This window comes from Pyxicephalus adspersus, chromosome 7, assembly GCF_032062135.1.
Source record: "Pyxicephalus adspersus chromosome 7, UCB_Pads_2.0, whole genome shotgun sequence".
Lineage (NCBI taxonomy): Eukaryota > Metazoa > Chordata > Amphibia > Anura > Pyxicephalidae > Pyxicephalus > Pyxicephalus adspersus.
The window spans coordinates 65,821,143-65,837,191 of record NC_092864.1 but is presented as its reverse complement, the minus strand read 5'-3'; the positions used below and the strand labels follow the sequence as shown (position 1 = coordinate 65,837,191).

Here is a 16,049-nt window from a genome sequence, read left to right as displayed (position 1 = left end):
AAGTTGCAAATAATTATTTCAGTCTTTTTATTAGAAGATAAATTAAGTTGGAAGAGAGATGGATCTGGGGCTTAACTTCTTAAAACAGATCACATCTTTACTTAACATGGCCCACTCTTCCATCAGCATCATTAACAGGAATTAAGTTACAAATTGCTTACTCCTTGGTATCAAGTTCCTGACCTGTTGCATGACATTTATCCTGAATCCTCCGACAGATGTTGGCGATAGAGACAGGTCCTAGGTACACTCTTACATATCTTTATGAACTGTCTGAATGTTAAATTTTCTGAGAGTCAGTCCACCGAAATATACCGAACTTCACTGATTTGTCAGTTCATTTCTCTCCTGGCTTTTACCTACTATACCTCAACTTAGAAAAACCTACCGTAAATCTATTCTCATTCAGCTTGTAATGCAACCACAGTACACATATCAGAGACCCCATGTTCAGCGGTGAAGAATTATACACATTTATTTAGATAACTAAAAAATGGAAAAAAGAATGCATTTTTAATATTTTTTTTATTAAACAAAGCTCTTTTTAAAGTAAATAATTTTATACAAATGCAGGATCTGTTTGTCCAAAATCATCAGGACATTTGAATAATGGATTATACAGTTGCATAGCATTTACTACTTTTCAGATTTGTTTTATACATAAATATGTTTTACAGATGATTTCTTTGTTATCAGCATTATGGAGTATATTTAAAAAGTAGTACCTCCGGCTTTCAGCAAACATTCTTTGGTGGAGGATCAACCACTGCCAAGAAAAAACAAATACATCTAGAAGACGACACCAAGAAGGTTTGAAGAATGCCAGATTTACTGTTTTATAAATACACTCATATTTGTCATTAGGAAGGATGTATATACAACCCTGCTTTGAATTACACATAAACATAACATATAAATCAGGATATGTTATAATACAGAACATATACATACAATGGGAGTACAAAAGCAGTGCATTTTTTACACAGTGCGACTTCCACATGAGGAATTAGAAGATTGAAGTGCAAATTGATGAAGGGATTAAAAGTTTGCAGTATGTATCCAAGATAGTATTTCATGGCAATAATGCAGCTTGCTATACCTTCTACATTGTTCATAAATATTTGACTGCAGTAGGCTTATTATCATTTCAAAATGTATACTAATTTTTGTCATACAATCATAAAACCTACCAAAAGAAGAGAAATTGAAAAACACCTCTAAAAATTATACATGGAATTTTTATGCTGTTTTATCCCATTCAAGTGTTGTTAGGATATTTATATTATGTTATATTCGGAAGACAATAACAATAGACATACAGAACATTATTTTCCTTGTTGACTAATGAACATATATTAAAGTGTATGTAAACCCAATCTTTGAGCTCCTCTTATTTGCTCCCTTTTTGGTCTGTTAAATATACCATTCAAAGCATTTTTGTTATTTTTGTTTGATAAGTGCAAAAAAAAAAAACCCCAGTGACCTTCTAACTTTTTGTAGTTAATTGATAATACTACACTGAAATCCCAGCTAAGCTTTTTTCTGTAGACTAGAGAACATCCTCTATGTAATGGAGAATGGAAAAAAGGTGTTCTTTAATCCAAGCACACTGAGTTATCATCCTAGGACAGAAAGTATATTATTATTGAAATAAAGAGAAAAGAATAAAGAGCATAAAAACGTAAAATGTACCACATCAAAGGGCTGGTAAACTTCAGTATATAAAATGTTTGTTCTTATGGGTTTATTTACACTTCAATTGCAAATGTCTCATCTTTTCTCAAAGGAATCATGTGTTTAACTTACAGCTTATGGTTTACTGTTTGCATTTAGTGAGTCTTATAATTTGCTCACAAAGGCTCAGACATAAATTTGGAAGCGATAGAAATAATCTATATGTGTTATAACTGTCTCTGTTGGTAGCTTTTCATGAAGATCCAAACATTGTAAAGGAATGCTCACATGCACCCACAACGATCTACTACCATAGCTGGAATTTTCCCTTGAATTACTTCTGCATCATCATTAAAATAAAGCATATTAATAGAAGACATTTTGGCTGGGGAACAGCATGGCCCTGCTGGCCCTTTAGGGTTTGCCTGATTAACAACATGGCTATGGGGGTACTTTTGCAGATATTCAATACCACACTCCCCAGAACAGTAGTTGGCCTTATATTTCTTTGGTGCAATCACCCAATCCCATCCAAATGCCTCAAAATCTACTGTTAATGGGTACCGACAACACATTGCTTGAGATGACTGGTCATTACAGTCCATGCCAATATTTCTTCTTAACCTTTTTGGCACGTCTACAACCTTGACCTCCAGAAACGGATTCTGATTGGAAAAAGAGAATCACATGTCAGCAGGTTTTGTTTATTCAAATACTTTAACACATGATTACTATGAAAACTCTAGTATAAGGGTACATGAGTATGTACAGGGGAAGAACAGGAAAAATAAATATATGTTCAGAATAACACAACATTTTGTTGCATACTTAACAAACCTCTACAGGTAACAAGCAAAAGTTTCCAGAAAAAAACATGAATGTTTTTAGAGCAAAGTCACCATCATTCATCTAGTCTTTAGTAGGTCCTAAATTAAGTAAATACAATGTCAGATTAACAACAACATGTGATGTATTATAATATGTCATTATTTAACAAGACTACGTTAAAATGGAGAAGCAGCATGTGAAAAATGAAGTACAGCTTTACCACTTAGGATCTAGGAAAGTGCTAATCAATTGTGTTTGATCACTTATTAATCAGAAAATATTACCACCTCTATAAAAACTAAATTTGTGACAATTTGTCTGTCTTGGGTATTCAGGTGTGTGCTAGCATAATGCCAGGGAGGAAAGACATTGCCATGGATCTTCGTTTCCCATCAATCTGAAAAGGGTTGTAAGACCATTTCCAACAATCTGAAGTCAGGTATTCTACAATGAGAAGAATTTCCAGAACAGGAAAACTTTCATAACAGTTGCCAATTTTCCAGGTGTAGACAGTTGAGACCAAAGTGGAGATGTTTGGACATAACGCACAACATAACAAACACAGAATAAAGCTGCGTACACACGGCAAATTTTTCTCGCCCGATAATCGGTATCGGCCAATTATCGGGCGAAAATCTGCCGTGTGTACAGTCGGTCGTCGTCCATCGTCCGACGACCGTCCTGGCGGATCCATGGACGATGGACGACGACCGATCCTAATGAAAGGGAAGGGGAGAGCGCGCAGCAGGGTGCCGCTCCGTCGCTCTCCCCCTCCCCTCTCCATAGAGCATGAACGGTGCTGTATGTACAGCATTGTTCATGCATCGTGCAGTCTTTTCTCGTTGGAAAGGATCGTGAAAGATCCTTTCCAACGAGAAAAATTGCAGGTGTGTACGCAGCTTAACAGTACAGACAGCATATACCAACTGTCAAGGTCAACTGTTATACTGCATGGCCAATATTGGGTCATGCAATAGGACACTGATCAAATCTACAACAGCCCAAACAAGAAGAGTCAAGGTGTTGCAATGGCCCAGCCCTAACAAAACTAAATGCTTTTGTGGGAATTTAAAGCATACCTAAACTCAAAAATTTCACCTTACATAAGGGTAGACAACCCTTGCATGTGCAGTGAGATCAGAAAGTTTTTTTCTAACCTACGTCACCTGATCTCGCGCCTGGGTCGGGTGACGTAGGAAGAAGGACTTGGAAGAAGAGGCGAAGATGGCCACGCCCAGCGCGCTGGCTCAGAGCCCGGGACGATACGGGACCCGATGGAAGTCACCTTCAGAACGATCAACTCCGATGCAGGACTACAGGTACGTGTATTTTTATTGTTTTTGGCATTTTTCAGTTTACTTCCTCTTTAAGAGAGATTTGTATAAATTATTGCCCTTAAAACTCAATGAACTGAAGCAATGTTGTAAGGAGGATTGGACCAAAATTTCTCCACAACCGCAAAATGGTTGTCTAATGACAACTCACAATAAATGAAATGAATATTTGAGATGTCACAACTCTCCATAGTGCTATTTAAATTCGTGATATGGCTTCTTGTTCAAATAATAAATGGCATGTAAGGAAAGACATTTTTTATTATTTGTTGTTCTGACTATTGCACATACAATATTGTATGATTATCAGGTCATGTTGAAAGTCCTATACTGGGAATGATACAATTAGATACAGGTAAAACACATGGGATCAGCTATGGTCTCCAGTGGGCCTGTTACATTACACATTTACTATACTCCAGTCTTTACTTGGAACATTTTATTCCCTGATACATGAATTACTTGGAGGGAAATAAATAGGATATATCAGGTCTCCATGGCACTGTCCCCAGAGATGCCCATTAGATCCCTCCGAGGTGCCCAACTCAAGGCATTCCAATTGTGGGAAACCATAGGTAATAAAACTTTAATTGAAAGTTAACTTCTTTCTAACTCCTTCCATACAAGCCCTCTGGAACATGACATTTACACATCTTTACTGAGTAGCAGTTTTAGAAATCCGCATTTCAATTTATGAACACTGTGCCGTGTGCCGCCCACCCATTAACACCTGAGATATCCCTTTCCTAAATCTGTAATATCACAGTACAAGACACTGAAGCAGGAATAGTGGGGCTTTCTGATTATTCTACGGGAGAGCCACCTAAGAGTTCGTCTTTTTTAGCATGTCAAAAACAAAACCATGGAATACTGAATACATGTGTTGTGGATGTACAGGTGGATTTGTGTAAACTGTCGGGCCTGGGTCATGAGAAAGAAAGCAGCTTGTAATATATAAAATATATTCTCATACTAACAATTGCGTTCAACTGATTGACTAACAATTGCTCAACTAACAATTTTTTCACATTATAATGTAACAAGGAGGGTCAGAATGAGCCAGCAATGATCATGAACCAGTTGATTGGTTTATTTCAGTGTATAATATTTAACTCCAGATATTATAGGATTTATTGCTGATGCTGGACCATTTGGACCATTGTACACATCCAATAAAGATGAGTATTTTTTTTGATTCCTGGTTCCCTTACTTGCAACAAACTATATCCGCATCCCAGATCCACCAAGAGGATAAAGCACCGATAGCCAACATCTTCTACATAGAGACATCGGACCCCTGCCACTCAAATGATACAACCTGTGTATGTGGTCCTTCTTTCTATCACATACCTTCCTTTTATCCTGACCTCATGTGATCTCTAGAATATGTTTAATTCTTTTTCCCCCTAACCCAGCTTTGGATGTTCCCCAACCCCATCTCTAGCTTCCCTTCCCACTCTCTTGGTAATATCCATCCGTAAATAAGTAGAAAGTGGAGAGTGAATTATTATTCCTGGATATTATTGATTTTTTATTTCCAATACTGTTCTCCAGTATTTTGGGTAATACAACATTATTTCCTTGTCTATTTTTAACTATTTAACTCCCCCCTGGGAACACCTTCACTATACTTGTAAAGCATTGTTTTTTTTCCACTTTTTGCTCAATAATTTAAAAAAAAATTACAAAATTACAAAAGTGCAGTTTCATTTCTCAGAAGGCACCCTTGGGGTGTAAAATTCTCCAAAAATATGATGGTTAGCTATCCCTTTAGTAAAAAGTGCCTTTGCCCCTTACACAAAGTCTGTCATAAAGATGTCATAATCTTTATGCTGGATTCCCAATTTTTACGCTGTCATTTGACACACTGATAACCGTGGCAGTTAATCCAAAATATTATTTATGATTTATTTATCTCTCCATTAAACTCTCAGAGAATTAAGAAACGTAATGTATGAGTCATGCAAGCATACAGATCTGCAGCAATATAGCAATAGTTGTCCTTTGATAGAAATCACTCTAAATTCATTTATTAGTAGTATTATGTGCGATATGAAACCTACCAAGCCATTTTCATTGTTGGTAATGACAAGGTCTTCTCCACTTCCATCCAATGCTTTAATTTCAATGCCTAAATTGGTTTCAGGTTGCTTCAGCCAGTTTTGTAGAACAGTTTTCACATCGAAGCTTTGCCAAGTTCCAGGTCCTGGATTCATGTCAAGTTTTAATGTTCGGATTCCAATGTGTCTTGTACCATCTTTCAAGGGTTTAATGAGTCTCAGGATTTGCACCACAACTGTTCTGGGCATTTGGACAGGTTTTAAATGTATCCATAATTGTGCCCTGGATATTTTAGTTGACTGAATTTTAGAGTTCAGTTTAAAATAACAGCACTTTTTATTTTGGGATGATTCATAGTTCTGATCATCTGCAAATCAAAGAAATAAAATAATTAGTAATTAGGATAGTTTGAGATAATTAACTTCAACAACATATTTGGAGATTAACAGATTTATTGTTGCTTCTCGATTGTCACCTGTCATTATGGAATATGTTTTCCCATGAAAGGTATGGAGGAACAAATTAATCAAATTAATTAATTGTACATTGTGGTAATGAGTTTACGTAAACTGTAGCATTATATCATTTTTACATCATATATTAGGGACCGTGGCATATTTAACAGTGGCAGTGCCTTAATTTACCTAATCCCAAAAACAGAAATTCAGTACAGGTAGTCCCTAATTTGAGGACGTCCGACATACAGACTACGCCTGGATTCAAACTGGGCTTCCCTGCTCATTCATGCAGGACAGGAGCTTGATGGGGTTTGCATGACTTGCAGAAGAAATCTTTTGCTGTTCTGCAAGCTCTTGTAACCCTTTAATGACCAAGACAAACTCTGCAATTGTTTCTTTTTGCATATCAAAGCACAGCTTGCTCCAGAAGTTAATAAATGTCTAGGCTCCATAATGTTCTTTTTTTGTTTTGTTTGTGATTAACGCACAGTGAGGATTTTACGCAGTAACTGACACCATGCTGCCTAATAATATGTTGAGGCAAACATCTGTCCTAATTGTATTTAAAAAAATAATGTACCTGTTCCAATTTACATACAAATTCAACTTAAGAACAAACCTACAGTCCCTATCTCGTATGTAACCCGGGGATTACCTGTATATTGCAACTTTTCAGTGCTGTTATTTGGATAGTTGCATTTTCACCTGTTAATCCTGCCAGTAATACATGTCATGTCCTTGTGTTACAAACCATCTTTCTGCACAGAAGATTTGGAGTGAATGGCAGGAAAAGCTGGTTACGTAGTTTGAAATATAAGTTCAGAGCACAGAAATTTACAAGGACACTGAATAAGCCGAAATTTTATTTATGTATGTGCATCCAGAAAAAAAAAAAACTAATATAGCCACCACATCTAAGTACAGGTAATCTGCAAAATGGTAAATTTTGGTTCTTCAGTTAGGATCTTTAACAGATAGTGGAGGTCAATCATTCTTTACTTGTTATAAACCTCTAAAGAGAATATATATTTATAATATAAATGAATAACAGTAATTTACCCTTGAGGAAGAAATAATTCCAGATTCGATTTTGCTTTAAAAAATATAGCAAGTACATTTGAAATATAAATTCTGGCTGGTACCATGATGCAATATTAAAGTTTGGTCCCCATGTGTTTCATCATATCATTTGTGGTGCAAAAAGCCATATGGATTTAGTGCTAATGCCTAGCTTTTGGTTGGTAATTACATACTGTATATGTATTTTAACATTGGCTTGTTAGAGTTCTCAGGAGCTGTATGTGAGTATTGATATATCTATCTGTTTATCTAATGATCTATTGATCTGCCCATCACAGAGGGATTTGTCTTTCTCTTGCATCTTCCAATAGAATAGTTTTATCCTAACTATAATTGGTAGTGAAAGTGAGAAGAGATAGGAAACTGGATCATTTCCAGTGCTGGCTTGTACATCAAGTTACCTGTTTCTAAGAACCACGGGCAGTTCTGTACATAGGGAAAGAGTCTTTAAGCACACAACTTTCTACTGCAGCTGCTGCTGCCTATCTTGGCTATAAAATCATAAAGAGTTATTGCCATAAAGTTATGTAAGTGCAAAAATTGCTTCGGCATATTTTGGTACAGGATCAGTACGTTTTAAATGCTTTGAATAGAAAAGCATTATCACTTACATTTGTATAATATATAAGCAGCTTGCCAACATTTCAGCTAAATGCCATTTCCTGGCTAAATGTTACTCAACAAGATATGATTTAAAGCTACTTCCCTTAGACTGCTGTCTTTAAAAACGATTTAATTATACCCTGTATGATGGATGCAAAGGTAGGTAGATATACAAAAAGACCAAACTAACAGGGATTTTTGTATTGGTGACTGATTGTTGGTTTATAGGTACACTGCTCAGAAAAACACTGAAATTACATATCAAGCTTTATTAATATAAATAATGTAATAATAAGGAAATATTGACATAAGTACAGTCAATGGAAACCAGAATCATTAACACACTGAAGCCTGGATTGATAAAGCCACTGAAAATCAAAGTAAAAACTTGAAATCTCACAATGATTGAATTTGCGTGAAATTCATCACAATAAAAATGGGGGTAAGTAGTGTGCATTGCCCCCACATGCCTGTATGTACTCGCTGCAATGTCTGGGTATGGTTCTGATAAGACAGTGTATGGTACCCTTGGAGATCTTTCTCATATCTGGATCAGAACATCAGTGAGCTCCTTGACAGTCTGTGGGGGTCAGAAGCTCCGATAATCCAGAGGCTTTCTCTTGGATACAGAACTGGAGAACATGGGGATCATGGCCTTCATAATCCAGGAACTGCATACACACTTTGGCCACATAAGGCTAGGCATTGTTTTGCACCAGAAATAACTCAAATCCCAATGGGCCTAATTTATCAAAGTTCTCCAAGACTGAATAAGATAGACAATCATAGGTGAACTTGTGAAGATGCTGTTTCTTTAAACTATTTCCTATTTTTGGCAAAAGTTTTCAATCCTTGACCAGATCCATTCCAGGTTTGCTGGATCACACAGAGTCACCCACGATAGTCTCCAGTCTTGGAGAGCTAAATAAGTATAGCCTCATGGGTCTGAAGATTTCATATCAGTACCTAAGAGCGGTCAGAGTACCATTATCTAGCACATGGAGGTCTGTGTGGCCCTCCGAGGAAGTGCATAACAAAATACAGTGGAAAGATCAATCTTTGAAAAACATTTTGATGTCAGGCAGAATCAGAGCAATGCACTAAAACACCCTCATGTTGGTAAAGAGGGGCATAACTATAGCTATAGCAGACTGTGTGACTGCTATGGGGGTCAAAACCATGAGGGGGGCCCAATTTTGTCTGGCTATACAGTGATGTATGCCTATAGTATTACTATTGAATACATCTAATGAATCGATATCTTGATTAAACCATCTATCAGTTGGTATTCTGTATTACTAAATACCTTGGAGGCTGATTACAGAAGCAGAAACTCTTAACAGATTTGTTATGGGGCCTCATCATACCTAGTTAGAAAATATTGAGACCAGCATCATTCAAAAATCTTTTAGACAAGATTGGATTTACCATTGGACACAGCAGGTCATTGTCTATATACAGCAGAGGCTCTTTTTGTAATATATTTCTTCCTATATAAGTTTATGTACAGGTTGTCACAATATTGTAACCAGGACTTGGTTTATATTTCTTGCCCCCCATTACCATCACCACACACACATACATGGCGAATGTCCTGTACTGCTTCTCTCCTACTACAACTGCTTAGTAATGGTATCACGCTAACCATGTCGGAAACCGTAGCCAAATCAAGAATGGCACCAGGAAGGTTAAAATTACCATATTGCTGTAAGTACGCAATAAACTTTTCCAACAATTACAAAATAAAGCACATACTGTGAAGAGACAGCAACAATGATAACCCAGTTGACCCATAAGCACTAGCTTGGAACTGGTCTGGAACCATTTGTTATACATGAGACTGTCTTGCTAAGTTATACCAATGGCCACAGTCTATGTTGGCATGAAACAGGTCCTACCTGTGTGTGGTGTGCCTATAGGTTCTAGTGACCCTACTAACATATGTGAAATAATTATAAATTACAACACTAAATAATACTTGCATCTAAACATCCAAACTGACCACATAATAAAACCTTTCAATAAGATAAAAAAAATCTATTTATTTTATTCTATCTAACAATCATATACAAATAGGGGGAATTTAAAACTTTATAATACACCTAAACTCCTCCTTAGTATATCATAGTAGTCATTGTTTGAGGGAGGCGCAGGCATGGTAGGGTTGATTTTCTAAAACATTTTAGTCCGTTCACTAAGCAAAACAATTTATCTCTCTCTGGAAATGAAATGTTCACTTAGCTTATGATATGATATATATGTTAAATATTCTGAAGAAAGTGGAAAAACTTTTTTTTTGCATATGATTAAATGGTTAAAGTTGGCAGAGCTTTACGTCATTCAGTAAGCATTCAGAGTGAATTCAGAGCTTTACCTCATTAAGAGTGAAAATTACCTTACAGGGTGTTGAATTACTTTGCTGTGAACTGCCTATATTTCTTTAGTAAATCTAACCCACTGATTCCTAGTGATCATGAAGCAAGGTAAAGCCTAATGTTTTGTAGTTGTCAGTTTTCGGAGGTTGGCTAATTAACATGCATCCCAGCCCTAAAACTAAAACAAAAGTAAGAAAAAGCTTTGAAAGTTTTTTTTGCAACACATTGTATAAATAACGTTGACACTGGTAAAAGTGCTTCCCTGTACCTAAATAAAATCTACACCTATGTTGTCATGGTGAACAGTGAAAAACCACTGGTATATTAGGCTTTTTAATATTTGGAAAAAATGAACCAATAGGCCTATAGGAGTAGAGCGTCCTTTACTATAAGTATTTTATTGTATAACTCAAAGTCTGTTAACAAACCCCAAAAAATATTTGGCAAGGACAGTTCTGAAAATTCAAAAAAGTAAAAATACATTTCCCTCTAAAAATGTTTGAGTTTAATAATAAAAAGAATAATTTTAATGTTAGAAATAATGAAACCCGATGATTCACACAGTTTCAGAACTGGTGGATGCATTTTTTTGTTAGAAAAGAATACTTAGATTCATGCTTACCTTCATAAAGCCTTAAAAACATTATTTGCAGTGTGGACTGAGTATAGTATTATACTATATAATTAATAATACATTCTGCTTTTACATATACTACATTTACATCCTATGGAACGATAAACATTCACCTTTCCACAATTTTTACAATTGTAAAACTTTTATAGCTCCATGATATGACTAATAATTGTACCATGGCTAAGGCTCCAATATAACTGTCTGGGGTGTCAACTGAAAAGCAATCTGTTAATGTAGCTTCTCCAAGGTATTAGTAAGCTCCTGACAATATGGAATTAAATAACAGCTATTATATTTCTGTACATATAAATGTTTCTGGCAAACCTACACATTTGTACTGGGTGTCAGAGATGGATGGTCTATGACTGACGGACTCCAATACAATGGCATAATATGTAATATCAGATATAATATGCAATAACTTGTAATGGTAAAACATTTTTGGGTTTCCATGAATACTTCAATCCTCATGCAATTTATCTTAACTCCTAAGGACTTGGGATATGCAAGTAGGTAATATAAAAGTTGTAGCTAATTCAGTCCAAACATGAGGTACTTACTTTCTGTTGGCATTATAATAAATGTTTCAGGTGTGGCATGATAATCATCATCTTCCAAGGAACCCTCACTGTTTGCATCTCCTTGGACATCATACTGGTCAATAATGTCTTGTAGAGGTGGAGCTTTTGGTAAGATTTGTTTTATAACCTCCTTGGTGATGTTAGGTGCCTGCTCCAAGCGCAGTTTGCTAAGTATCTGGAATTTTATAGCTTCTAGTCTTGTAGACTTGCTGTTCTCCCTCAAGGAGCAAGAAGTGCACAGAGTGTCCTTATCAGCTGCTTGATCGTTGGCATTCAGTTCCACTAATGGAAGAACTACTAAAATGCACAGGTAAATATAGCAACATGCACGTACCTTTATCATGTTCTCATTTAGTCAACTGTAATGCTCACCCTTACTTTGTGGTCTATGTTACAAGATATAGAAAAGTCAAAGGACTCCTACTTACTGGTACTAGAGAGGAACCTGTCACACTAATAAATCATTTGCAGCTCATCTGTACTTTTATACTGTAACTTAAGTTACGCTTGCATCATCAGAACCAATGATTGGCTGCCTCATAAACAATGAATTTAGCTGGCAGAGCTGTTACTGTGGTGGCAGTTTGTTAGATGCCAAGGACTAGTTCCAATGACACTGAATAAATGTAAATTCCTAATTATACTACATTCTTAGGAAATACTTAAATGTATACATTAGACACATATACATTAAAATGTCATATTAATTTAATTTAAATAGTTATATGATGTGCAACATTTTTTAAGAATTTGATTAGAATATACACTTCTCTGCTTTGGTGTGACATTGGTTAATTATTGGAGCTCCGTTGGGAACTGTTGAATGGACGATTGTAGTGCCTTCATGTTTTATGTAGCTTTCATTCAATCTAATATCAGATCCTGTTCCGTGAGAATATTTGTGCATGTGGGCAGGATGAGTTGAAAATTGATGACTTTGCCCTTTTTAAAGAAAGAGTGTCAAAGCAAAACAGCAGGTAATATCACCCATGTGCACATGTCATTATACTTTGGATAGCATCCCTTATCCCTAAAATAGATTTAATAGGTTGTGTATCTTAACTGACAAGTATAACTAATATAGCCAGGTTTACTGTTCAGACTTTCACAGTTTAAACTCTGAAACTTTGAGTTTCTTTTTTCCCACTCTGAATATTTTTATATTTTCACAGATTAGGTGCTGAAAATAAATTATCCAATAAAACTTGTAAATTCAAGATGCATTGTAACAGGAGACTTTCAATATCCACTGAAAAGGATAACATAACTTGCAGTTATATACAATCAAGTAAGATGTAATAGTTCAATAATCACTGAAGCCTAAATCAATGTGAATATTGAAAGATGAAGACGTGTTCCATTTTCATTAAAGAAAGAAAGAGTGAAACTATAGAATGAAAACGAGGGAGTAAAGAAGAAGGAAAGGAAGAAACTAAGGGGACAGATAAAAAAGAAGGTAAAAAGAGAAACTAGGTGAAAAATTTTGGTAAAGTTTGGTAACCTCAAGGGTATTCCCAAATGACAGAGTTCAAGGGACAAGACCTGGGAGAGCCATTATTTGGAAAATGACTCCCAAGAGAATTCCATATTCTGTCAAAATCTGAAACTTGCCTGCAAAACCATATGTTAGGGAAAGAGGTAGACTGGTTATATAGGCTATAAGTAAGATCTTCTGTGAACATTCTATCATTCACTTTTCTGATACATAAGCTGATCTGTGGAGGTATAGCCTACTTCCAAGACTGGTAAATCTGAACCAAATATCTAATTTGCTTCAGTAGTAGTAAAAGGTCTACATTTTGTATATAATTATTTGTAAATATCTGAAAGAGAGAGAAAACATACCTGATTCATTAAACCACTAGTTTTAGAACACTGCCAAAAGATGCAAAACAAAGTGCCAAAGACTTCCCCACACATCTGACGTTGGCCTACTGGTGTCCTGTACCAATAGGAGACTATCATATAGACTAGGGGTCCCCAACCACCCCACTAGTGAGCCGCGGCCATCTGACAGATGGGCCGCAAGAACAAGGAAACCAGCGGTGATCAGCAGTTCTAGCCGGTGCCTCCCTCAGCAGGTCAGAAGAAGGCACCGGCCAGAGCCACGGACCATGTTTCCTGTACAGATCGCAGGCTCAGGGCAGTGGGCGTGTTGTGTCTCTGGACACATGGGGGAGGGGGCAGGTTCTGGCATTATGATGTAATTTAGGGGGAAGTATCTTCAGCGAGCTGCAAAAGGTTAGGGATCACCTACAAATTGAATATTTACGTAGAAAGGATTCTAGCTTTCTGCTCTGAAAATAATGTGACCACTAGTTCCATCTCCTGTTTATCAAAACTGGTAGAAAAATTGTCCTCAGTGGTCACAATCAAAAGCTGAAAAATTGTTAGTGAGTTTGTCTTGTTGATTCTGATGCATCACAGAGTGACCTAAAAGGGATTGACAGATAAACAAAAAGTGTGGAGGTAGAGATGCTAGAAAGTGTGAGAGCTGAAAGACCATTCAAAAATCTGAAATTGCAAGGACTGGCTACCACACATACCATAGAGCATGCTACCCAATAGGACTACCCAATAGGACAATAGGAGAAAATATTGGCTCCTGTATAGAGAAGTAGAGTGGAGATGACCAAAGTTGGGATTGTCTAAATCAGAAGAGTGTTACTCAAAATAGGCAAAATGAGGAGGTTAAATGTCCAACATTGGAAGTGTCTGTTGACAGACCTCACTTACATTGACTAAGTATATCTCAACTTATTCTGGCCTGTTTATGGGGTCAAAAAATTTAAGTTCAAATGAATCAAGAAAAAAAAATACAGAGAACAACAACTCATTGGAAAGAGTTCAAAAGAAGTAAAGTAATTTAGGTCAAATATTAATTTTGATAACATTCATCTGACCAGACCAAAGCTCCTAATCCCCAATTTTGTAAATAATTTTACAGCTTGTGAAATAATGGTAGAAAGATGAGTTTAGCTAAAACAGATAGTACTCATGAAACTAATAAGTTGACTACTCCACCTAAAGGAGAAAAAGGCATCCAATTGTGAACATGGGGAAGAGTGCAGATTCAAACGGAAAGTCTTGAAGAAACTGAAAAGTGGAATGTAAGACATATTTATGAATTTCAGAGAACAGAACTGGTATGTAGATGGAGGCATTGGTAAGGGGAAAGTGTAAATTGTCTATGTATGCTGCTAGCTTGTGGAAAGTACCACTGAGCTCTATTTCAATAATATCTGGATGCTGTTAGATAGTGCAGGTAAAGTGTTTAAGAATTAGAACAAAAAATCAGCAGAGATAAGGGGCAAATTAGAAATAGGGAAGGAGACAGAAATGTGTCTGTTAACCAAACCCCTGCTGAGGGCAAGAATACATTGACTAAATCTGAGGAAGCATGTTCTGACCAAAACCAATATGGTGAAGGACAACTTCCATAAAACCCCAATTCATACTGCCGAAGCTTTCTCCACATAACTAGACAGCAATACAATGGCAGACAGTTGGCTTGAGCAGTGTGAATTGGGTTTATGACCTGGATGACATTGTCCTTTGTCTCCCTACTTGGTATAAAGCCATTTTGGTGAGGGTGTATGACTTTCTGAAGATGAAGAAAAATTAGTTAGCTTGCATTTTTGTAAAAAGCTTCAAAACCTCCTGATTGAGGAGGGTTATGGAACAGTAAGTGGAGTACACAGCGGGATTCTTCCTATCTTTCAGGAGAGCTAGAATATGCATTTGAAGGGAATCAGCCAGAAGACTAGGACGGGAAGTAAGGGAAATTAAAGCTGAAAAGATAAAGTGCCAAATTAGAAAGGAATGGCTATTGTAGAGTGAAAACATCTGGCCCTGCAGACTTACTCATATTGGTGTTTTTGATGGTATTAGAGAGCTTCTCCATCATAACTGGCAAGTTCACAGAGAGTGAATTTTGTTCTCATCTTATCTGGCAAATCTTGCAGAACCACAGAGGGATCAGAGATGATACACAATCGCTTTTAAAATGTTGTAATTTACTTTTACTGGTATAAGTTTTTTTCAAGTATACTTCACTACAATTTAAGTAGTACTACCAAAAAAAAAAACTATAATTTATGCATGTTGTATGAAATTATCTTGTAGTTGTAAATAACACTCCCAGCCTGTAAGTGGCACTTGTTCTTCTACACATCCCCTACACAGGAAGAAGGACCTAGATATCCCTGCTCATCCTAGGAAAAGCTCCGATATCTAATTTACCACTATGGGGAAATTGACTCTCTACTGTTGTTGGATGTTTTTCAAAGCTTGTGTGGTGTTCACACAGTAGAAACATAAAATGTAATACTACCTGCATCTTTGTGAAAAGAGAAACAGGAAGGGGAATCTGATATCACTGGTACAGGCTAAAAATTTTTGGGAATAAAAAACCTCTCTCA

At 36.4% G+C, this 16,049-nt stretch overlaps 1 protein-coding gene and 1 long non-coding RNA gene across 2 annotated transcripts in view; one reads left to right on the top strand and one right to left on the bottom strand.

Moving 5' to 3' along the window:
- Positions 1-506: 506 nt before the first annotated feature.
- On the bottom strand, positions 507-12,067 carry LOC140335831 (growth/differentiation factor 8-like). Its single transcript, XM_072418807.1, has 3 exons — positions 11,608-12,067; positions 5,900-6,264; positions 507-2,339 (listed from the first exon to the last, which is right to left on the bottom strand). Exons 1-3 carry the CDS (start codon positions 11,969-11,971, stop codon positions 1,959-1,961), a joined length of 1,110 nt encoding a protein of 369 aa, XP_072274908.1. The 5' UTR covers positions 11,972-12,067; the 3' UTR covers positions 507-1,958.
- LOC140335833 (uncharacterized) overlaps positions 11,843-16,049 on the top strand; it is a 45,202-nt gene continuing 40,995 nt past the window's right edge. The window contains exon 1 of the long non-coding RNA XR_011921764.1: positions 11,843-11,938. This is a non-coding gene — a long non-coding RNA (uncharacterized lncRNA). The remainder of the gene's footprint in view (positions 11,939-16,049) is intronic.